This window comes from Oncorhynchus mykiss, chromosome 12, assembly GCF_057628025.1.
Source record: "Oncorhynchus mykiss isolate SJ-2025 chromosome 12, ASM5762802v1, whole genome shotgun sequence".
NCBI classification, from domain to species: domain Eukaryota; kingdom Metazoa; phylum Chordata; class Actinopteri; order Salmoniformes; family Salmonidae; genus Oncorhynchus; species Oncorhynchus mykiss.
In genome coordinates, this window is record NC_143033.1 from 68,572,848 (window position 1) to 68,598,616 (window position 25,769).

Here is a 25,769-nt window from a genome sequence, read left to right on the forward strand (position 1 = left end):
GACCACTAAGGAACATTCACTGTCTTCTTGGTAAGCAACTTGTGTAGATTTGGCTTTGTGTTGTAGGTTATTGTCTTGTTGAAAGGTGAACTCCTCTCCCAGTGTCTGGTGGAAAGCAGACTGAAGCAGGTGTTCCTCTAGGATGTTTTGCTTAGCTCCATCCCACTCTTTGCCGATGTCAAGCATACCCATACCATGATGCAGCCATGCTTAGAAATAAGGAGGAAGTTATTCAGTGATGTGTTGTATTGGATTTTCTGCAAACATAAGGCTTTGCATTGAGGCCAAAAGTGTATTCCTTTGCCATGTATTTTTTTTTGTTGGTATGACTTTGATGCTTTGTTGCATACACACTGTATGCATGTTTTGTGTAATTGAATTCTTCTTTTCACTCTGTCATTTAGGTCATTATTGTGGAGTCGCTACAATGTTGTTGATCCATCCTCCGTTTTCTCCCATCACAGCCATTGAACTTTGCAGCTGTTTTAACATCACCAATGGCCTCATGGTGACATCCCTTAGCAGTTTCCTCCCTGTCCTGCAGCTCAGTGCAGAAGGATGACTGCATCTTTGATGTGTCTGTGAGGTTTAATACATCATCCACAGCATAATTATTAACTTGACCATGCTTAAGGATATTGAATATGTAATTTGTTATTGTTACCCATTTACCAATCACTGCCCTTATTTATGAGGCTTTTGAAAAGCTCCCTGGTCTTTGTAGTTGAATAGGTGCTTGAAATGTAATACTTGACTGAGGGACATTACAGATGCTGAATGTATGGGGGACAGAGGAAGGGTGGTCATAAAAAAATCATATCAACCCCTATTAGTCCATAGAACTTATTATATTATTTGTTAAGCTAAATTTTACTTCTGAACTTATTTAGGCTTGCCTAAAAAAAGGGTCTGAATGCACAACAAAATGTGAAAAAAAAAGTCCAAGGGGGTGTAGACTTTCTATAGGCACTGTAGGGATTAGGGTGCCATTTTGGATGCATCCAGGGTCAGCTGAGCCAGCCCCAGCTGTAAAGTAGACATCAATATGCTGTTAATTAATACACGCCCAGGAAACATCAATGGCCTCGTTGGAAGAAACCTAATGATCGATACCTGTCTGGTTGAATTGTAATAATTTATTTTTGTATGGAACCAGGTGGGGTGGGAGAGTGTGTGCGTGCCCATGCCCGTGCCTGTGTGTAGCTGTATCTTCAGAAACCCTCGCACCCTTCACAGCTACTGTAACCAGCTAGCACAACACACCATGCTGACTATTCACAAGCCATAATCATTTTCACACTTTTTTTTTGGAACAGTAAAATCAGACAGTTTGACTGATTCCTTGGAAAATGAAACCAGAGTGGCAGACGCTGCATGGGGTCATCTGACTGGAAAGTAGCCAAGCAAATATCTCATTATTGTTATTCTAATGGAGTCATTTGTCAATCAAATGTCTTATTGAGCAAATTCAATTTGGCTTCACTAATGTGATTATAAAGGCTACGTTTGTTACCCTACAGCCAGCTTTTAGCCTGCGTCCCAAATGGCACCTTATTACCTATACAGTGCACTACTTTTAACCAGGGCCGGCCCTGGTTAAAAGGGAGGGAATAGGGTGCCATTTTGTGGGTCTCGCGCCATTGAGCCTCAACTCCTCTATTGGACTCTGCTGGTCAGCACTTCACGTATGATTAATAATATGCTGATGGATGAGAGGCCAGTATGACCTAGAACATGACCTTGTCCTCATACATTAACCCCTTGGTGGGCCGTATAGCTGGTATGCACCACAGCAATGCACTTCCACTGGGAAATTGATGAATTGAAAGAATGTGTCCGTGTCACATTACTTTAGGCCATGTCAGAAATTGTACATTCATTTTGTGCTCAATTTGTGCCAGTGTAGACGAGAGGGCAGTACGGCAACATGCTAGCTCTGACAGCGCTGGGTAACAGTTTCAGCAGCTGACATCGGGGGTCTCTGCATGGAAGTGATGGGCACAGCTGCCACTCATTCACAGGTGTGAGAGCGCCATGGGGCGGCCGAGGATGACACATACGCACGCGCACAGGCATTCATACACACAGAAACAACCACACAGCCACTGACTCAGCAAGTTTAAGAACATAAATATATTAACAGAGCAATTCAAATTGGGAGTTATTCGTCTACCTGTTATAGTGCTGTAAGGACTATGAGGTTATTCAGTATGCATGTGAACTGGAAACTGCTGCCATGGTTTGAATATGTAACCCCAGACCCAGTGTGGAATCAAAGTATTGTAAGAACTTGACAAACATTATCACTACCCTTAAAGATATGTCGACACCATAAATCCAAACTACACACCACAGTATTGTGAGTGCTCTCATGAACCATAAAATCACAGAACAGGAGAAAAAAAAACTTGGCAGCCGTTAGCAAATTAGTATTGGCCCACTAGTTGTCTGGCAGGTCTATTTTAGGTATCTATTTGTGTCGTTAGTATGGCTCTGTGTCTGTGTCTAATTGACTCTCTAGTTGGCGGCCAGGTCTTTATTTAATAATATGACTCTTGTGTTACTGTGTGTCCATCAGGAAAGCAGTGAAGGCCACTCTGGTGCTGCTGCCTCTCCTGGGCATCACCTACATGCTATTTTTCGTCAACCCGGGAGGGGAGGATGAGGTCGCCCAAATAGTCTTCATCTACTTCAACTCCATCCTGGAGTCTTTTCAGGTATGCCCAGGCCCAATGAAAAGTGTTATAGAGGGTTTGAGAACTTCTTTGACGATGTAAACATTCTGAAGCAGATAACGTGTCACAAAAAAAATAGATGTAGGCTACAGTACAATGTAGTGCTGCTCGCACTGCTCATCCTATCTTCAATGTTTGACACTCTCTCTCTCCTCTCGCCATCTTTGTCTCTGTTCTCCAGGGCTTTTTCGTGTCAGTGTTTTATTGCTTCCTGAACAGCGAGGTAAGCAGATTCATGTTCGTCCCATGATCCCCCACCGCTCACACTGTACCCTTAATGCGTTTTCCTTTCCAATCCCTCCCTCCCACTATCCCTCCCTCCAACCCTGCTCTCATTCCTCCCAGGACTATTAGAAACATGTCCACTTGGCACCATTTCATGCAGAGCTAAAAATGTCCTAAAGATGTATTGTGTCGTCTAAAATGCAAGGCAAGCAGCAGGGTTACCTTGGACATGCAGATTTCCACCACTGGACAGCAGAATTAATAGGATCACAATGAGCTTCACCCTGGCCCAACACATATACAGTGGGGCAAAAAAGTATTTAGTCAGCCACCAATTGTGCAAGTTCTCCGACTTAAAAATATGAGAGGCCTGTAATTTTCATCATAGGTACACTTCAACTATGACAGACAAAATGAGGGAAAAAAATACAGAAAATCACATTGTAGGATTTTTTATGAATTTATTTGAAATTTTGGTGGAAAGTAAGTATTTGGTCAATAACAAATGTTTATCTCAATACTTTGTTATATACCCTTTGTTGGCAATGACAGAGGTCAAACGTTTTCTGTAAGTCTTCACAAGGTTTTCACACACTGTTGCTGGTATTTTGGCCCATTCCTCCATGCAGATCTCCTCTAGAGCAGTGATGTTTTGGGGCTGTTGCTGGGCAACACAGACTTTCAACTCCCTCCAAAGATTTTCTATGGGGTTGAGATCTGGAGACTGGCTAGGCCACTCCATGACCTTGAAATGCTTCTTACAAAGCCACTCCTTCATTGTCCGGGCGGTGTGTTTGGGATCATTGTCATGCTGAAAGACCCAGCCATGTTTCATCTTCAATGCCCTTGCTGATGGAAGGAGGTTTTCACTCAAAATCTCACGATACATGGCCCCATTCATTCTTTCCTTTACACTGATCAGTCGTCCTGGTCCCGTTGCAGAAAAACAGCCCCAAAGCATGATGTTTCCACCCCCATGCTTCACAGTAGGTATGGTGTTCTTTGGATGCAACTCAGCATTCTTTGTCCTCCAAACACGACGAGTTGAGTTTTTACCAAAAAGTTATATTTTGGTTTCATCTGACCATATGACATTCTCCCAATCTTCTTCTGGATCATCCAAATGCTCTCTAGCAAACTTCAGACGGGCCTGGACATGTACTGGCTTAAGCAGGGGGACACGTCTGGCACTGCAGGATTTGAGTCCCTGGCGGCATAGTGTGTTACTGATGGTAGGCTTTGTTACTTTGGTCCCAGCTCTCTGCAGGTCATTCACTAGGTCCCCCCGTGTGGTTCTGGGATTTTTGCTCACCGTTCTTGTAATCATTTTGACCCCACGGGGTGAGATCTTGTGTGGAGCCTCAGATCGAGGGAGATTATCAGTGGTCTTGTCTTCCATTTCCTAATAATTGCTCCCACAGTTGATTTCTTCAAACCAAGCTGCTTACCTATTGCAGATTCAGTCTTCCCAGCCTGGTGCAGGTCTACAATTTTGTTTCTGGTGTCCTTTGACAGCTCTTTGGTCTTGGCCATAGTAGAGTTTGGAGTGTGACTGTTTGCGGTTGTGGACAGGTGTCTTTTATACTGATAACAAGTTCAAACAGAGAGAGACAGAAATCTTGCTTGTTTGTAGGTGACCAAATACTTATTTTGGTGCTTCTACACCTGCATTGTTTGGGGTTTTAGGCTGGGTTTCTGTACAGCACTTTGAGATATCAGCTGATGTACGAAGGGCTATATAAATACATTTTGATTTGATTTTCCACCATAATTTGCAAATAAATTAATAAAAAATTGTTCAATGTGATTTTCTTTTTTTTTTTTTTTCATTTTGTCTGTCATAGTTGAAGTGTACCTATGATGAAAATTGCAGGCCTCATCTTTTTAAGTGGGAGAACTTGCACAATTGGTGGCTGACTAACTACTTTTTTGCCCCACTGTATACACACCCCATGTTAGAGGCTGCATGGTACCATGGTAAGAGGTAGTGCACTATATAAGGAATAGGATGCCTAAATGGATTCGTCATAAAATATTAACCGGTGAGAAACCTAAATCTGTCTGGAGTTACAAAGAATTGCTTGCCCTAAAACCTGAAAAACCCTTGAGAGCTGTGAAAGTACTCTTGCTACACAGCTTGATGTAAACATTGCAGTTACCTCCTCAGGTATCCCATTCTCCCTGGAGCATTCTGTCTCAACAGGAGACTATCCGGGTCATGTCTCTTGGATAACTCATCCTTGTATTTTGGTTTATAAATGCATTTATTTTACCTCATTACAAGGAGAGTCCTAAAGGATGAAGTGAAGCCTCCACACTAACGCTGAAAAGACATCAATGTACAGTATGTTAGCATGACGCCACTTAGTGTGGCAGATATCTCCCACTGAGGTGCAGTTACTTAGGGCAAAAGTGGCCACTCAATAGACGTGTGCTGGCAGTTTGCTTAGCTAATCAACCTCCGTTTCTCCTGTCGGCTTGCTAATGTCGAGCAGCAGCTAATTCGTTGCTCTTGATGGAATCATGGGACTACATCCAAAGGGCAAATGGTGGAGTTCGGCGGTTGTTCATATGTTATCATGAACCATCAGTGATATGTGAAGCAAAGCCAGAGAGGACCCATTGTTTTTTTCTGCTTTTTTTCACCATTTACCACAAGGAGAACCAGAGTAGTACTAACCTCAGACACACAGGTAAATGTTATTAACTAGCCTTCTCTACTCTGATATTCTAGAAGAAGTGCCGTTACTCAAGCAGTAGGAAAGAGAGTAGAAAGAGGTGCCGCTTTTTCCGTACCAGTCAGCCGCGGCCAACTTCAATCTAATACAGCTCTCCTTCACACTTACAGTGCAAGCTCGGTTAATGACCTAACTGATATTAACACTAACCAACTGCACTGAAATCATGATGAACAGCAGGGTTTAACCTTCTCTACTCTCCAGAATCTTCTTTTAATCACTCCTATGCTGCTGGGAGACCCCTTGAAGCAATACACACAACTCTGACTCTAATGACAGACTTAAAGCATGCTGCAAGGGGAAAACCTAGCCTAGCCAAAACAAAGATTCACTCACCTTGTGCTAACCTCACTAGCAGGGAGAAAATGCTCTTCAAATTGGATCTGCTGGGTATCTACACACGTAGTCCTGAGTTAAAAACTCCTGTGTGAAAAGACAGCAATACCTGAATTGTGGTGATAGCTATGGTGTATTTGTTCAATATTCCAGAGTCCGGACGGATGTCTTTTTGTAGTGTGTTTCAAAGCCACTGGGCTCCACAAGCTGATAAACCTATTGAATTGAATGTCATGTATTGAATCCCATGAAAACCAAGTGGTGGTCAGAGTAAAACGTTCTCAGAACCTCCCTACAACCTATAAATAAACGTCCCCAGAACAGGCAAAACGTTCTTAATAAATGTTCAGTAAGCATATGGCTTTGTTCCCACAACCAGTGTGAAACTAATAACAAATGTTCCTACAACACATGATTCCACATGTGAAAGGTTACGTGATCACACGTGAAAATCCACGGGAAATATCATCAAGTGTTCCAAAACCATATTGTTTCACATGTGATCACTTGTGAAAATCCACGTGAAGTGTTCCAAAACTAAATGGAAATGTCACACTTGGAATCCTGTGAAATGATGTGGTTTTTCAAACCTTAATTTCTCTGGCGACTCTTTTAGCCATACACAATTGCCTTTGCTATTTTGAAATGTTAATGATTTCACACTCATGGCAGGCTGTGTATAAGATTGTCAAACCTGTCAGGACAATAGGCCAGTTACATTTTCACACCCACGCACAAGAAAAAGAGCAGGCCAAACACCCAGCCTTTACTACAGTAATCACCTCCAACCTTATGGAAATAAATGGGAAACTCACATTTGAGTAGATCTGACATTCACCTACAATAACCTGTGAATAATTAGTGTAGTGCAAATCGCTACATCAAAGCTGCATACTGTTATTAGACTAACACAGGGTTCTTAAACCTTTTCAGCCTGGGACCCAAATTAGAAATTCTGTTTTCCTGGAACCCAAGCTTATGAAAACATGCAACTATACGTACAGTTGAAGTCGGAAGTTTACATACACTTAGGTTGGAGTCATTAAAACTCGTTTTTCAACCACTCCACAAATTTCTTAACAAACTATAGTTTTGCAAGTCGGTTAGGACATCTACTTTGTACATTACACAAGTAATGTTTTCAACAACTGTTTACAGACAGATTATTTCACTATCACAATTCCAGTGTGTCAGAAGTTTACATACACTAAGTTGACTGTCTTTAAACAGCTTGGAAAATTCCAGAAGATTGTCAGGTACAAAAGTATCTATATCCACAGTAAAACGAGTCCTTAATCGACATAAGCTGAAAGGTTGCTCAGCAAGGAACAAGCCACTGCTTCCATTAAAAAGACAGACTACAGTTTGCAACTGCAAATAGGGACAAAGATTGTACTTTTTGGAGAAATGTCCTCTGGTCTGATGAAACAGAAATAGAGCTGTTTGGCCATAATGACCATAGTTATGTTTGGAGGAAAAGGGGAAGGCTTGCAAGCTGAAGAACATTCCCCCAACCGTGAAGCACCATCATGTTGTGGGGGTGCTTTGTTGCAGGAGGGACTGGTGCATTTCACAAAATAGAGGGCATCATGAGGCGGGAAAATTATGTGGATATATTGAAGCAACGTCTCAAGACATCAGTCAGGAAGTTAAAGCTTGGTCGCAAATGGGTCTTCCAAATGGAAGCACATTCCAAGCATACTTCCAAAGTTGTGGCAAAATGGCTTAAGGACAACAAAGTCAAGGTATTGGAGTGGCCATCACAAAGCCCTGACCACAATCCTATAGAACATTTGTGGGCAGAACTGAAAAAGTGCGTGCCAGCAAGGAGGCCTACAAACCTGACTCAGTTACACCAGCTCTGTCAGGAGGAATGGGCCAACATTTACCCAACTTATTGTGGGAAGCTTGTGGGAGGCTACCTGAAATGTTTGACACCAGCTAAACAATTTAAAGGCAATGCTACCAAATACTAATTCAGTGTTTGTAAACTTCTGGCCCACTGGGAATGTGATGAAAGAAATGAAAGCTGAAATAAATCATTATCCTGACAGTTCACATTCTTCAAATGAAGTGGAGATCCTAACTGACCTAAGACAGGTAATTTTTTACTAGGATTAAATGTCAGGAATTGTAAAAAAATTGTTTAAACGTATTTGGCTAAGGTGTATGCAAACCTCTGACTTCAACTGTAGATATCAGTACATTGCATTGCCCTTATGCCTAAAACAATTGCAATATAAACAAATAACAATGAAAATATCTATTCATGTTTATTTTTCTCCATTAAAAACACTTACATATACAGTGGGGCAAAAAAAGTATTTAGTCAGCCACCAATTGTGCATATTCTCCCACTTAAAAAGATGAGAGGCCTGTAAATTTCATCATAGGTATACTTCAACTATGAGAGACAAAATGAGAAAGAAAATCCAGAAAATCACATTGTAGGATTTTTTATGAATTTATTTGCAAATTATGGTAGAAAATAAGTATTTGGTCACCTACAAACAAGCAAGATTTCTGGCTCTCACAGACCTCCACTCGTTACCTGTATTAATGGCACCTGTTTGAACTTGTTGTCAGTATAAAGGACACATGTCCACAACCTCAGTCACACTCCAAACTCCACTATGGCCAAGACCAAAGAGCTGTCAAAGGACAACAGAAACAAAATTGTAGACCTGCACCAGGCTGGGAAGACTGAATCTGCAATAGGTAAGCAGCTTCGTTTGAAGAAATCAACTGTTGGAGCAATTATTAGGAAATGGAAGACATACAAGACCACTGATAATCTCCCTCGATCTGGGGCTCCACACAAGATCTCACCCCGTGGGGTCAAAATGATCACAAGAACGGTGAGCAAAAATCCCAGAACCACATGGGGGGACCTAGTGAATGACCTGCAGAGAGCTGGGACCAAAGTAACAAAGCCTACCATCAGTAACACACTACGCCGCCAGGGACTCAAATCCTGCAGTGCCAGACGTGTCCCCCTGCTTAAGCCAGTACACGTCCAGGCCCATCTGAAGTTTGCTAGAGAGCATTTGGATGATCCAGAAGAAGATTGGGAGAATGTCATATGGTCAGATGAAACCAAAATATAACTTTTTGGTAAAAACTCAACTCGTCGTGTTTGGAGGACAAAGAATGCTGAGTTGCATCCAAAGAACACCATACCTACTGTGAAGCATGGGGGTGGAAACATCATGCTTTGGGGCTGTTTTTCTGCAAAGGGACCAGGACGACTGATCCGTGTAAAGGAAAGAATGAATGGGGCCATGTATCGTGAGATTTTGAGTGAAAACCTCCTTCCATCAGCAAGGGCATTGAAGATAAAACGTGGCTGGGTCTTTCAGCATGACAATGATCCCAAACACACCGCCCGGGCAACGAAGGAGTGGCTTCGTAAGAAGCATTTCAAGGTCCTGGAGTGGCCCAGATCTCAACCCGATAGAAAATCTTTGGAGGGAGTTGAAAGTCTGTGTTGCCCAGCAACAGCCCCAAAACATCACTGCTCTAGAGGAGATCTGCATGGAGGAATGGGCCAAAATACCAGCAACAGTGTGTGAAAATCTTGTGAAAACATTTGACCTCTGTCATTGCCAACAAAGGGTATATAACAAAGTATTGAGATAAACTTTTGTTATTGACCAAATACTTATTTTCCACCATAATTTGCAAATAAATTCATTAAAAATCCTACAATGTGATTTTCTGGATTTTTTTTTTCATTTTGTCTGTCATAGTGTACCTATGATGAATATTACAGGCCTCATCTTTTTAAGTGGGAGAACTTGCACAATTGGTGGCTGACTAAATACTTTTTTGCCCCACTGTATATCTTTCTAGGTTGGAACTGTTGCTGTTAAAATACAAGAAATCATTTAAATGTTTTAACTGGAATAAACTGAATGAAACCAGATGCTTTTTGAGGCATCACACAGATGCTGCGACCCATACTTTAAGGCTGGACTAACACATCATGAATCATTTTCATTCAGTAAAATACTGTAGGTTATCACATACATTGAGTGTACAAAATATTATGAACACCTGCTCTTTCCATGACAGACTGACCAGGTGAAAGCTATGATCCAGTATTGATGTCACTTGTTAAATCCACCTCAATCTGCGTAGATGAAGGGGAGGAGACAGGTTAAAGAAGGATTGTTAAACATCGAGACAAATGAGACATGGATTGTGTATTTGTGCCATTCAGAGGGTGAATAGGCAAGACAAAAGTTTTAAGTGCCTTTGAAAGGGGTATGGTAATAGGTGCCAGGCACACAGGTTTGTGTCAAGTACTGCAACACAGCTGGGTTTTTCACGCTCAGCAGTTTCCCGTGTATATGAAGAATGGTCCACCACCCAAAGGACATCCAGCTAACTTGACAACTGTGGGGAGCATTGTAGTCAACATAGGCCAGCATCCCTGTGGAACGCTTTCAAAATCTTGTAGAGTCCTTGCCCTGATGTCCTTGCCCTGATGTGTTGAGTGATTACTGAAATGTTGGTTATTTTGCGTTTTTTAAAACAACCAATTGACTTATTTGAATTGCATTTTGTTCAGTTTTTTTTCTGTGTGCACATTGCACAGTTTATCTAGAGATAAATCAGATCCAGCCTGAACTGTGCCATTGAGTAGGACAGGGGTACTCAACTCTTACCATACGAGGTCCGGCACCTGCTGGTTTTCTGTTCTATCGGATAATGAGATGCACACACCTGGTGTCCCAGGTCTAAATCAGTCCCTGATTAGAGGGGAACAATAAAAAAAATGCAGTGGAACTGGCTTCGAGGTCCAGAGTTGAGTATGAGGGTAGTAGGGAGATGTAACTTATTGGCCTGTTGGAAACTATATCAAGTGGAGGGCCGAGTGTCTGTGGGATTTTGCTCCTCCCTTATTCTTGATTGGTGAATTAAGGTCACTAATTAGAAGGGAACACCCCTCACCTGGATTTCTAGGTCTTAATTGAAAGGAAAAAGTGATTTTGTCAGACAGCATAGGCAGCAGCTCTATAGAGATGAGAAAATGACTTGGAATTAAATAATAGTCATCAAATAAAACAAATGTTTTATTCACAACAACGGAAATATTTGATTAAAGCGAAGTGAATAAATCATGTTTAATAAGCATTAATGGGCAGTCACTACCATCATGGGACATTTATTGTTTTATTCAGTGTTATCACAGGATTCAACCCAGATAATTCACAGTGCATCAATGTGAAAAATGTATAATCGAAATGAAATGAAGCCTACACACTAATGCTGAGTAGAGGTCAATGTACAATATGTTAGCATGACGCCAGTTAGTGTGGCAGATATCTCCCATTGAGGCGCAGTTACTTAGGGCAAAAGTGGCCACTCAATAGATGTGTGCTGGCAGTTTGCTTAGCTAATCAACCTCCGTTTCTCCTGTCGGCTTGCTAATGTCGAGCAGCAGCTAATTCGTTGCTCTTGATGGAATCATGGGACTACATCCAAAGGGCAAATGGTGGAGTTCGGCGGTTGTTCATATGTTATCATGAACCATCAGCGATCTGTGAAGTAAAGCCAGAGAGGACCGATTAGTTTTCTTTCTGCTTTTTTTCACTATTTACAACATAAGGAGAACCAGAGTAGTACTAACCTCAGACACACAGGTAAATGTTATTAACTAGCCTTCTCTACTCTGATATTCTAGAAGAAGTGCCGTTACTCAAGCTGTAGAAAAGAGAGTAGAAAGAGGTGCCGCCTTTTCCGTACCAGTCAGCCGCGGCCGACTTCAATCACTGCTATTTTAGCATTCCTATCTAATACAGCTCTCCTTCACCTTGTGCTAAGCAGGGAGAAAATGCTCTTTAAATTGGATCTGTTGGGTATCTAAGCGTGTAGTCCTGAGTAAAAACACCTGTGTGAAGAGACTGAGCAATACCTGGGTTGTGGTGGTAGTTATGGTGTATTTGTTCAATATTCCATAGTCCGAGTCTTTTTGTAGTGTGTGTCAAAGCCACTGGACCCCACAAGCTGATAAACATAGTGTGTCATAACATGTATTGAATCCCATGAAAACCAAGTGGTGGTCAGAGTAAAACGTTCTCAGAACCTCCCTACAACCTAAAAATAAACATTCCCAGAACAGGCAAAATTGTCACTTCTGTTCACAGAACATAAAAAAAAAAAAAGTTAAGTTTTACCAGTCAGTAAATCCACTGGATCCATTAATGTAAAAAAATATATAATCGAAAAAGGTGATTTAAATTATTTTTTTTTTACAAAGGAACCGAAACCGAACCGACCTCAAACACAAATTGCTCAGCACTACCTCAGCACTATGAATTGAGGCTATTCTGATCCAAAACAGGGGGCAACTCAATATTAGGAAAGCGTTCGTAATGTTTTGTACACTCAGTTTACAGTGAGCTCCAGAAGTATTTGGACAGTGACACATCTATTATTATTTTGGCCTGTACTTCAGCAATTACAATTAAAAAATTAGTCAATGTCTATGAGATTAAAGTGCAGAATGTCTGCTTTAATTTTAGGGTATTTTCATTCATATCTGGTTAACCATTTAGAAATTACAGCACTTTTTGTACATAGTCCCTCAATTTTAGGGGACCAAAAGGATAGGGATAAATTCACTTAAGTGTATGAAAGTAGTAAAAATCTATGAATTTGGTCCCATATTCATTGCATACACAATGACTACTTCAAGCTTGTGACGCTACAAATTAGTTTGATGCATTTTATGTTTGTTTTGGTAGTGTTTCAGATGATTTTGTGCCCAATAGAAATGAATGGTAAATAATGTGTAACTTTGAGTCACTTTTATTGTAAATAACAGAAAATATTTATAAACACTAACATTAATGTGGATGCTACCATGATTACGGATAATCCTAAACAAGTGAGAATGTTAGACGTACAAATATCATACCTCCAAGACATGCTAACCTCTCATCATTACAATAACAGGGGAGGTTAGCATCTTGGGGGGGGTTATGATATTTGTGTATTGTATCATTTCAAATCCAAAGTGCTGGAGTAGAGTCTCTGTCCCAATAATTTGAGCTCACTCTGATATAAGACATGATTAGAATGAAAAGCACAGGAAATAATCGAAGGTTTTATGTCATACTCACCTCACACACTCACCTCACACATACGCATTCACTAATTCCACAATCTCCGCCTTGGATGGCATTTCTTTTAAATAGATCCATATTGCATCACAAGCTAGGTTTACATCCAATTTGTGACAGATTTTAATGTGGATATTCTTAAAATCCACATATAAAAAAAATGGACATTTTCCCACCAGAGCTGTAGTTCCATCAAACTGACTTGTTGCAGATAAAAAGCAGTGTGTCGTGACATAGTCATAACTTTTCATTTACTGAATAAAACAGAAGTTCTGCGTTTGCATCCTAGTTTTATTTCTGACGCTGGTTTTGGCACAAACAGCAAATGTGCCCATTCTCGTTTTGGCACGTAGCGCTAGACAACAGTTTGCAGATACAGTGCAAAAGGTAGATTAGGAGGTTTATGGATAAGACCATGATCATTTTTATTTGTCAACTGGCAGCCGATCATGGTTAGTCATGTCACCACCATACGAAATAAGACCATCGATAGTTATTGGAAAGGAGCATCTGTAATGGCTACGCTAATAAATCGGGAAGCAAGTACAGGGATTGAATTTAATACATAAACGAACATGGAACAAAACAAGAAACACGAGTAGCGTACAGACATGAAACAATGACTCCTGGGGAAAGAACCAAAGGGAGTGACAGATATAGGGGAGGTAATCAGGAAGGTGATGGAGTCCAGGTGAGTCTCATGAGGCATAAGTGTGCGTAATAATGAGGAAACTGGCGACAACAAGACCCGGAGAGGGGGAGCGAGAGTAGACGTGACAGTACATCCTCCCTGACGCGTGGCTCCAGCGACAGGACGCCGACCAGAGGGACGGTCGCGAGGACCAGGATCGCTTCTGCTGAGGCATAGGAACCTGTCGAGCCGGCTGAGTCACGGGAGCCTGACGAGCAAGCTGCGGCTTCCCCTGTAGCTTCGGCAATTGAAGCCTGACGAGCCAACCGAGGCTTGGAAGCCTAAAGAGCCATCCTTGGTTGCGTCATCAGCCTCCCTTGGACCCGACGTCACCAGTAAAAAAGCCAAAAATAAATCACTTTTTCTTCCTTTGGTGAGGCGCTATTCTGGATCGTCAACGCTAATAAATTGGGAAGCAAGTATAGGGAGTGAATTTAATGAATAAACGATCATGGAACATAACAAGAACCACGAGTAGCGTACAGACATGAAACACAAAACAATATAGCCTGGGGAAAGAACCAAAGGGAGTGACTGATATAGGGGAGGTAATCAGGAATGTGATGGAGTCCGGGTGTGTCTCATGAGGCGCAGTGCGTGTAACAATGGTGACAGGTTTGCGGAATAATGAGAAAATTGGCGACAATGAGAGGTGGAGCGGGAGTAGACGTGGCAGCATCAAGCTCATCACCATGCACATTCACCACCCTGTGAAGTTCATAACTTATTTAAATCTGTGCATGCTTTGCCAAGTCGCAGTGGGAAGATCACACAACGTAGCATAGTGTGAATCCAAGTTTACTTCAAAATTATGGTCATTGTGTCAATATTTGCAGATAAAAGCTTTTCTACTGCAATTGTCGCATATTCTGTTTCACAGAGCAAAATATTTGCCCACATATTTAGTTGTCGACAAATTAGCTGTTTCCAACAGGCTTGTCTTTACATGTTTTATCCGATGTACTTTACTCTAATAAAAAGGTTAGATGGAAACCTCTTTTGTGTGAAAGGCTTCCAGTCTCTGAGAAAAGAGCGGGAAAGTGATTCCTTTTTCCTTTTATCCATGAAATCACTCCCAGGCAGCTATTCTATCTATAATCGTTAATATACCGTATGTTATTCTAATGCTGTATTAAACACTCAAGGCTCTTTCCGCAGACATAACCAAATGTGTCTTTACTGCGTTCACACCCCTACTGTACACAGTCCTCATCCTCTGTGACATATTTCCTTCAATTCTGCAGCCAACTGTGTGAAGTGTTCCAAAGGGGCCTGCAGGGTTTGACATAATACAAAGTGAAAAGCTAGAGCTGCTTGTTGCTCTAGTTCTTTAGAAGCAGGTGAAAAAAACAAACAGGTTGGCTTTAATTAAATATACTGTGATCGGCGTCATACGTAAAGCCTGTGTTTTGGTAGAATCATGGATACAAATCAAATAAGCACTTTCCTGCTGAAGAAAGAGTGCTATTCAAGATGTGGAAGCTCTATGGAGCACACCGTTTCATGAATATAAGTTTAGAAAGGGAACAACCAGAACTTAGATTTTGTATCTTTCAGCACACGTAAACCAGGGAGCCAAAGAACATAGTGCCGCTTCTCCTTTTGTAAACTAACTCATTAGTGAGAAAGGGGCCTGTACACTTATCCTTTGGGCTTCTAATGAGGTTAATACAATCCAAAAGCAAATAAGGAAAGTAGTCATGTCACTGACTTGTTATTAGAGAAAACATGGTGGTTCTCATGGTGTGGCAGAAGTTCAGTGCCTTAAAAGCTTCTACCTCCCTCTTATTTTTAATCCCATGGCACTGTCCCAACACTGTCCACTTCTCCTTGGTTACCACAATTTGGAAACTGCATAAATGAGATCATATTTTAATTAGGTGAAAACAATTAAATGGAAACTCACTTAAAGTGGCAGTCAACTACACTGCCCCAAAAAATAAAGGGAACACTTAAACAACACAATGTAACTCCAAGTCAATCACACTTCTGTGAAATCAAACTGTACACTTAGAAAGCAACACTGATTGACAATACATTTCACATGCTGTTGTGCAAATTGAATATAGACAACAGGTGGAAATTATAGGCAATTAGCAAGACCACTTCTCAGTTCCTATGCTTCCTGGCTGATGATTTAGTCACTTTTGAATGCTGGCGGTGCTTTCACTCTAGTGGTAGCATGAGCATGAGGTAGCATGAGACGGAGTCTACAACCCACACAAGTGGCTCAGGTAGTGCAGCTCATCCAAGATGGCACATCAATGCAAGCTGTGGCAAGAAGGTTTGCTGTGTCTGTCAGCGTAGTGTCCAGAGCATGGAGGCCCTACCAGGAGACAGGCCAGTACATCAGGAGATGTGGAGGAGACTGTAGGAGGGCAACAACCAAGCTGCAGGACCGCTACCTCCGCCTTTGTGCAAGGAAAGGAGGAGCAGGAGGAGCACTGCCAGAGCCCTGCAAAATGACCTCCAGCAGGCCACAAATGTGCATGTGTCTGCTCAAACGGTCAGAAATAGACTCCATGAGGGTGGTATGAGGGCCCGACGTCCACAGGTGGGGGTTGAGCTTACAGCCCAAAACCGTGCAGGACGTTTGGCATTTGCCAGAGATTAACAGAGATTGCCAAGAATGGCAAATTTGCCACTGGCGCCCTGTGCTCTTCACAGATGAAAGCAGGTTCACACTGAGCACATGTGAAAGACGTGACAGTCTGGAGACGCCGTGGAGAACGTTCCACTGCCTGCAACATCCTCCAGCATGACCGGTTTGGCAGTGGGTCAGTCATGGTGTGGGTTGGCATTTCTTTGGGGGGCCACACAGCCCTCCATGTGCTTGCCAGAGGTAGCCTGACTGCCATTAGGTACCGAGATGAGATCCTCAGACCCCTTGTGAGACCATATGCTGGTGCAGTTGGCCCTGGGTTCCTCCTAATGCAAGACAATGCTAGACCTCATGTGGCTGGAGTGTGTCAGCAGTTCCTGCAAGAGGAAGTCATTGATGCTATGGACTGGCCCGCCCGTTCCCCAGACCTGAATCCAATTGAGGACATCTGGGACATCATGTCTCGCTCCATCCACCAACGCCACGTTGCACCAAAGACTGTCCAGGAGTTGGCGGATGCTTTAGTCCAGGTCTGGGAGGAGATCCCTCAGGAGACCATCCGCCACCTCATCAGGAGCATGCCCAGGCGTTGTAGGGAGGTCACACAGGCATGTGGAGGCCACACACACTACTGAGCCTCATTTTGACTCGTTTTAAGGACATTACATCAAAGTTGGATCAGCCTGTAGTGTGGTTTTCCACTTTAATTTTGAGTGTGACTCAAAATCCAGACCTCCATGGGTTGATAAATTTGATTTCCATTGATAATTTTTGTGTGATTTCGTTGTCAGCACATTCAACTATGTAAAGAAAAAAGTATTTAATAAGAATATTTCATTCATTCAGATCTAGGATGTGTTATTTTAGTGTTCCCTTAATTTCTTTGAGCAGTGTATAAGTGGTATTCAATCAAACTGACATTGCCGATTTATATAGTTTCTGTGAAGAAAGTGAATACAATTGTTATGTTACTTTCGTCAACAATTTACACCGTCAGACCAAACAAAATTGGAATTTTCCCTCTTTTTCTCCGTCTCTCTCTCTCTCTGCTATCCTCTCAGGTGCGTTCTGCAGTTAGGAAGAGATGGCACCGCTGGCAGGACAAGCATTCAATCAGGGCTAGGGTGGCGCGTGCCATGTCCATCCCCACGTCGCCCACGCGGGTCAGCTTCCACAGCATCAAGCAGTCCTCGGCTGTTTGAGGACTAGCAACACTCTGCTTTGGCTGAACGCCCCCTTCTAACCTCTCACCGCCAACCACCCCTCCAACATGTCCCCCACAGAGCACAGCTTTCCCCTCTTCTCTCCAAACCAACCGAGGGAAACAGCTACCGTGATGGTTCACACAGGGTACACTTGGTCTGTAAACACAGACCTCACATACCCCCTCCCAGGGTGAGGTGACCTCTGTAGTCTCTCGCCTGCTAATACATTGAGGTACGTTCGCTCAGTGCATTCCCTCTGGAAGCTACAGACGGTCAGGATGACAATGGCCAAGCTAAGTAATGTCAAGAGCTGACTTTTTTCCAAAAGGCAGCACAGGGAATTGGTACAATCCCTGTGGCGTTGGCAGATTCAGCTGAGAGGTGACTTTTGATGTCAGTTTTAAAGAAAATCACGTTTGTCAGTAAGTCCAGTGTTCTCTTATTGTTTTTTATTCTGCAAAATCCAGAAGTTGGAGTCCATATGGATGGCGTTGGAGTCCATAAGAATACTCAGAAAGTGGGAAGAAAATGGTACTGGGGCACGTGTCAAATACATTATCCCTGTTGGACTAACTGACCTGTTCAAGATCATTGACACAAACAATTTGATTCTTGTTCCTTTGCATGTTTTTATTTCCTGTGGAGCAATTTTTGAACTTTGAGCTGGCTATGCTTTCTGGCGCTGCATCATAAAGCGAATGACCACCATGGACCATTCATTTCATGTCTGTCCAGACTACTGTCTCTAGTAAACATTCTCCCATTCCTTCCTTCTGTTCTTCTGATGAATTATTATCTTCATAGAGACCATGTTCTGATGTGAAATCTTAGGCCACCATTGAAGATGGATGCCTTCCCCATTATCCTTACAACAACAACCAAGACATTGTGCAAACGGAAAAAAAGTGATGTGACATCCAACACTGTTACTAATGGGAATGAACTGTGAAAATTGGTACACACTGTCAAATCTACCTAGAGGACAAAACAGTTGTGTTTGTGTTGCCCAGTTCTTTCAGGAAGTAAGTATTTAGCATAACTCTCCTCAAACTGTGAGGACTTCTTCTCCTCCCTTTCATCTTAGCATTTTCCTGGGACTACAACGTAAAGTTGGCTTAGATATAGTCAGACCTGGGGGGTGTGTGGTGGGGGGGTGAAGGATGAGCAGCAGTTTAACATCAATAAGGCATTTCACGCCTGATAAGGTTTTTTTGAGGCTCAAGCAAATACAAACACACACATATGGAGAGGACTTATCATAGGCTACAGTATGAAACATATCTGAATATATTTTTTCTGTTGTGTAAGGTTGTAAAAGGTGTTAATTTTCAACCGAATAAGCACTCCTTTATAAAAAGCACTTTTATTTATTTCAAATTCCAAAATTACCAGGACTTTAATAATAAGATAACGTCCACTTTAGTATATCGTTGTTGAAAGCTGGATTGGGAGAAATGCCAATTATTAATATCATTTTTTTGGGCTAGCTATGTTAAGGTCTGAGAGGAACGTGGATGTTTTTGGATGCTTCATCTCTGCAACTTGCAAAACTTATCTATACTAAATCTTCAGACTAAATCATTTTGTTCTTCAAACTCTTTCTAGCCATCAAACAGGTAATAGGTGACATTGCTGTTGTGTCCTAGAAAGTACCCAATGGGCACACACACTGGTTGAATCAACATTGTTTCCACATCATTTCAACAAAATGACATTGAACCAACATAGAATAGATATTGAATTGACGCCTGTACCCAGTGGGCACTGACAATACTTTGCTGAAATTCTGCAAATCCTTTCAAATTGAACCACCCATTATGAAGGACCATAACACATCTGATCATCATTCCAATTCCAGAACATAAAACCATTTATCAGATATTGTCATGCACATAGCACAACTTTTTATTTTTGAATGACACATGAATAAGTCAAAGTAACTAGGAAAAGATTGACACTGTCCGGCAGACGATTGAGTGAATGCTGACTTCTTGTGGTTTGTTCTGAAGAAGGGGAATATAGTTATGCATCTTCAGATAGACGTTGTCTAGACAGGACCAGTCTCAAATGTTTTGCAGTAGGATTACCCCTTCACTCTCTCTCTCGCTGAAAAATATTGTAATTATGAGTACAAAAGCCAAAATAATTCACAATCATCAGCTCCCCAAAAGTTCCCTTATTTTTGTTGTTCTGTACATTGGCTAATGTGGGAGCCCTCCCAAAAAGAATGTGAGCTTGAAGCTTGAATCTCTGGGCTCAGAGAACCAGTTGGCTTCCACACACTACCCCACACGGCATAGGATGAAACCAATTAAGACCAAAGTTTTACTTGGTGTTGTTAAGATAGCTCACCCCAGTAGGTAGAGCTCTGAGAGGACTGTGAGAGTTATAATGGCCTCACCCACAAGGACTTCTCATCTGCCTCTCTCTCTCTCGTGCACGTGGTCTGCTAATTAGCGTGGTCTGCTAATTAGCTCTATCTGCAGGGAAGTCACAGCTAGTTTGACTGAAAGCTGAGAGCAAGGGACAATTCAGGAAAGAGAGAATAGTACCAAAGCCTGTATCCTGACACAGTTCCCTGCTGTGCAACATCTCTATGAATGAGCGAGTGAATGGAAGAACTGAGATTTAAATGAAAAGGGCTTTTGTGGTATAGATAGAGGCAGGGATAGGAACTGGGACTTGCTGGGATTTGACTTAAAATGTTCCCCTGGGCATAGCCGCATGAGGGGTATTAGGGGTAGGGGTATTGAGGTTGCTGCAGCACCCCTGATGAATCTACATTTTAAAAAGTATAACGGTGAAAGCACCCTCACTCCAAAACATCTTCCTGCGTCCACGCCCCCAGGCCGTAGTTCACAACCAGGGACAAGAAAAAGGGATTGTTTTGATGTTTTTCTTTAGGCTTTGAAAGGCATAAAGTGCTGTAATTGTTCATACAGACTTTTGTGCTTATTTGGAACACAATTACATACAGTATTTGTTTTTAAACTGGTTGAATCGTCATTTCAACCCAAAAATTCAATGTGATGTTTAATCAACGTGGGAAACTGATTGGATTTTTTAAATTGATGGGATTTTGGTCTTTTTCTCACCCAATCAAATGACAGGGTGTCATTTTTGGTGGATTTCACGTTGAATTCACGTTAGTTGACAACTCAACCAAATGAATATTAAAACTAGACATTGAAGTGACTTCTGTGCCCAGTGGGTATTCAGTTGAAATGCATCCTGAAGCGCTAACTGACATTTAAAACACCAAAAGAAAACAAACTGCTGTGTTTATTTTGCAAAGTCAAACAAAGCCAATCCTCTGTTGCCAGATATGTCTATAGACAACAAAAATGGTTTGATCTGAATCCTTTTTTCCTCCCGGTCCCTTTTGATCATTGGAATAAAGCAGTCAGAATAAAATATGTGATTTCATTGGCAATATTTACAGACCGCTTTAAGTAATAGTTATAGAACGTATTGTCAGGCAGATGTATCCTAATCGCTGACAGAAACGATCACAAGAATCACAGATGTGGCTTCATCTATGTCTGCTGAAGGCAGGCTGATTTATTTTTCATGGGGAAAATGTGATAAAACTACTGTCCAACCCCATCTAACAGAGCACAGTTTATTCCACAATCCCATTGTTTATGTACCTGTCATGCTGTTTAACAAATGAGCGAGAGAGCGAGCGAGCGAGCGAGCGAGAATGTCTGGCGGTTGATATGTCAAAACGAACTCTTCACTCACCCAGCCAGGGATGCTACTGCCCTCCAACACACACCATGTATTCCTCAACAGCCAGGATACATGACGACATTACATTCATGAGATTAGAGGTTAGCCTGGAATGGAATTGCCAATGTATGATAGTGTTATGCATTCCAATTCCAGGTACCTGCCTCTGTCATGAAAATATGTTCTCTCTTAACCAAAATGATTTACCCTGGAATTCCAAAGCCAGTTGGGTTCTCTGTTATAATGTTACAAGAACCCTGTTCTATATCACTGCTACCAGATTTCCGAGACTTGTATTCCAAACACTGAATGTAATTCTATTTTGAACACATATTCCAGTTATCATAACCAATAACCAGATCCCATTGAAAACTTTTTCAATTAAATGCAGTATTTCAGTATTTTGTAGCAAATGGACAATACAGCTATTTTCCTTCCTTTTCCAGGAAACAGGAATATTTTCATGTATACAGGTGCATGGTCAGACTCAGATTTTGAAATTCTAATTTTGCTAACTGACGTCAATCCAGGGAAAGTCGTTTCTTGAGGCAGCCGTCATTATTACTAGTATTATTATCATTCTATATACAGTAGATGTCTCTCAAAGTGTGTCGTAGTCCTCATACTTCTTTAATATAATACTGACATTGAAAATGGCTCCAGTATACAGCACACAGACAGCTTCATAGTGAATTCCAGTTATTTGCACATATGCTATTAGTGTAATCAGCTGTCATACCACTGACTGTCAGCGACATCAGTGTAATCAAATGTTCTCTAGTTTTTCTTTGTCATTACCAAAATAGTTGTGGTCACGGACATCCTCCAAAGACACAAGCGCATCTATCTAGTCTATAGGCTGGTCTTATTTCTTGCCCTCTCTCTTTATTTCAATAAGAGAGTCTGCTGCCGCCCATTCTCTTTGTTTGATTGTTTATTGGGTTTGATTTGTTTCCTTAAATTGTGCAGAGGGGGTCTTGACCGATTTCTCTCGATGCAGTTATAATTACTATAAGAGCGATGTATGTAAGTGTTCTTTCTCGGGTATTTACAATGTGTTCGTCTTTTGTTGTGAAGGTGTAAGAACCAAAAATATTTGTATTTATTTAACTGTCTAAGGCACACAGATTTTTTATATATTTATCACATTATTTAAAAGGGTACAGCTTTTATTGAAGGACACAGGCCCACATTACCTATACTATAGATTGATAAATAAATCTAATTATGTCCACAATGTGTCTACTTAAGATTTTGTGATGAAAGGTGCGATACGTAGTTTGATGTCATTTTTTTTCACTTTTGTTGTTATGTTTGATAATGTTGCAATTCTTCTTCTTTCCTCTTTCAAAGTCCAATAAGGAAAAATGGTATTTATTATGTTTATGACTCTACTTGTTCAATGTTGGAAAGCGTTAAAGAATCGTACATAGTTTGTAAAAAAAAACTACGAAAAAAAGCAATCTAATGAGAAAAAGTATATGTGGAGAGAGTTCAAGATATATGGAACAGTGCTACTACATAAATTGTGCATTAAAAATTGTTTTTTTAACAAACCCCAAAAATCTGTCACTGTTGACATTGAGACTGGTGTTTGCGGGTACTATTTAATGAAGCTGCCAGTTGAGGACCGGTGAAGTGTCTGTTTCTCAAACTTTTACTTGTACTTTTAATACTTAAGAATACTTTAGAAAATATATTTACTTTTGATACTTAAAACCAAAGTAGTATTTTACTGGGTGACATCAATCCACACATAATATTCTGTAATTTCAAAGTGGAAGACAAATATGAAAAAATACAACACTAATATCTTGATTACGTAAGTATTCCACTCCCTGAGTCAATACATGTTAGAATCACCTTTGGCTGTTGATTATTGCTTAGACAGCCAATTCCAAGTTTTTCCGTAGAGTTGCATGCCGATTTAAATCAAAATTTTAACTAGCCCACTCAGGAACATTTATTGTCGTCTAGGTAAGCAACTTCAGTGTATATTTGGCCTTGTGTTTTAGGTCATTGTCCTGCTGGAAGGTGAATTATTCTGTTGGAAAACAGACTGATGAAGGTTTTCCTATAGGATTTTTTACAGTAGCTCTATTCCCATTACTTTTATCCAAAAAAAATCTTCTTTAGTCCAAGCCAATTACAAGCACACACATAAGATGATGCAGCCACCACCATGATTGAAAATATAAAGTGGTACTCAATGATGTGTTTTGTTGGATATGCCCCAAACATAACGCTTTGCATTCAGGACATACAGTTAATTTCTTTGCCACATTTTTTGTAGATTTACTTTAGTGCCTTATTGCAAACAGGATGCATGTTTTGGAATATATATTTTTTTTTATCCTGTCATTTAGGTTAGTATTGTGGAGTAACTACAATGTTGTTGATCCATCCTAAGTTTTCTCCAATCACAGGCATTAAACTCTTAAATGTCACCATTGCCCTCATGGTGAACTACCTGAGCGGTTTCCTTCCTCTCCGGCAAATCCGTTAGGAAGGACGTCTGTATCTTTGTAGTGACTCTGTGCTTTATGTCAAAGTGTAATTAATTACTTCACCATGCTCAATGTCTACATTTTTTATGTTTACCCAACTACCAAAAGGTGCCCTTCTTTGTGAGGCGTTGGAAAACCTCCCTGAAACTGGGTTTGAAATGCACTTCTCAACTGAGGGACCTAACATATGTGTGGGGTATTGAGGTGAGGTAGTCATTCAAAAGTCATGACCACTGTTATTGTACACAGAGTGAGTCCATGCATCCTATTATGTGACTTGTTACACACATTTTTACTCCTGAATTTATTTAGGCTTGAAAAGGGGTTGAATACTTATTGAGTAAAGACATTTCAGCTTTTCATTTTAAATGAATTTGTAAAAGCATATTTCCACTTAACATTATGAGGTATTATGTGTAGGCCAGTGACACACAATCTCAGTTTAAACAATTATATATTCAGGCTTTTACACAACAAAATGTGTAAAAAGTCAAGGGGTGTAAATACTTTCCGAAGGGAATGTATCAGAAATACACACACTTAGGTTGGAGTCAATAAATCTCATTCTTCAACCACTCCAAAAATGTAATGTTAACAAACTATAGTTTTGGCAAGTCGGTTAGGACATCCACTTTGTGCATGACACAAGTCATTTTTCCAACAATTGTTTACAGACAAGATTATTTCTCTTATAAATTCCCTGTATCACAATTCCAGTGGGTCAGAGGTTTACATACACTAAGTTGACTGTGCCTTTAAAAAGCTTGGAAAATTCCAGAAAATTATGTCATGGCTTTAGAAGCTTCTGATAGGCTAATTGACATAACTTGAGTCAATTGGAGGTGTACCTGTGGATGTATTTCAAGGCCTACCTTCAAACTCAGTGCCTTTTTGCTTGACATCATGGGAAAATCAAAATAAATCAGCCAAGACTTCAGAAAAAAAATTGTAGACCTCCATAAGTGTGGTTCATCCTTGGGAGCAATTTCCAAACGTCTGAAGGTACCACGTTCATCTGTACAAACAATAGTATGCAAGTACAAACACCATGGCACCAAGCAGCCATCATACCGCTCAGGAAGGAGATGCGTTCTGTCTCCTAGAGATGAACGTATTTGGTGCGAAAAGTGCAAATCAATCCTAGAACAACAGCAAAGGACCTTGGGAAGATGCTGGAGGAAACAGGTACAAAAGTATTTAAATCCACAGTAAAATGAGTCCTATATCGACATTATCTGAAAGGCCGCTCAGCAAGGAAGAAGCCATTGCTCCAAAACCGCCATAGAAAAGCCAGACTACGGTTTGCAACTGCACATGGGGACAAAGATCGTACTTTTTGGAGAAATGTCCTCTGGTCTGATGTAACAAAAACTGTTTGGCCACAATTAACATTGTTATGTTTGGATGACAAATGTGGAGGCTTGTAAGCCTAAGAACACCATCCCAACCATGAAGCAAGGGGGTGGCAGCATCATGTTGTTGGGGTGATTTGCTGCAGGAGGGACTGGTGCACTTCACAAAATAGATGGCTTCAAGAGGAAGGAAGATTACGTGGATATATTGAAGCAACGTCTCAAGACATCAGTCAGGAAGTTGTAGGTTGGTCGCAAATCGGTCTACCGAATGGACCCCAAGCAAACTTCCTAAGTTGTGGCAAAATGGCTTAATGTCAACAAAGTCAAGTTATTGGAGTGGCCTTCACAAAGCCCTGACCTTATTCCTATAGAAAATATGTGAGCAGAACTGAAAAACCGTGTGCGAGCAAGGAGGCCAACAAACCTGACTCAGTTACACCAGCTCTGTCAGGAGGAATGGGCCCAAAATTCACCCAATTTATTGTGGGAAGCTTGTGGAAGGCTACCCAAAAT

General features: G+C 41.1%; 1 protein-coding gene across 1 annotated transcript in view; it reads left to right on the top strand.

Moving 5' to 3' along the window:
• The window catches only part of crhr1 (corticotropin releasing hormone receptor 1), a 167,449-nt gene extending 144,490 nt beyond the window's left edge, over nucleotides 1-22,959 (top strand). The window contains exons 12-14 of the mRNA XM_021624572.3: nucleotides 2,579-2,717; nucleotides 2,917-2,958; nucleotides 17,519-22,959. Of these exons, the coding sequence (XP_021480247.1) occupies nucleotides 2,579-2,717; nucleotides 2,917-2,958; nucleotides 17,519-17,659 (322 nt within the window). The 3' untranslated portion in view covers nucleotides 17,660-22,959. The remainder of the gene's footprint in view (nucleotides 1-2,578; nucleotides 2,718-2,916; nucleotides 2,959-17,518) is intronic.
• The last annotated feature ends 2,810 nt before the right edge of the window (nucleotides 22,960-25,769 follow it).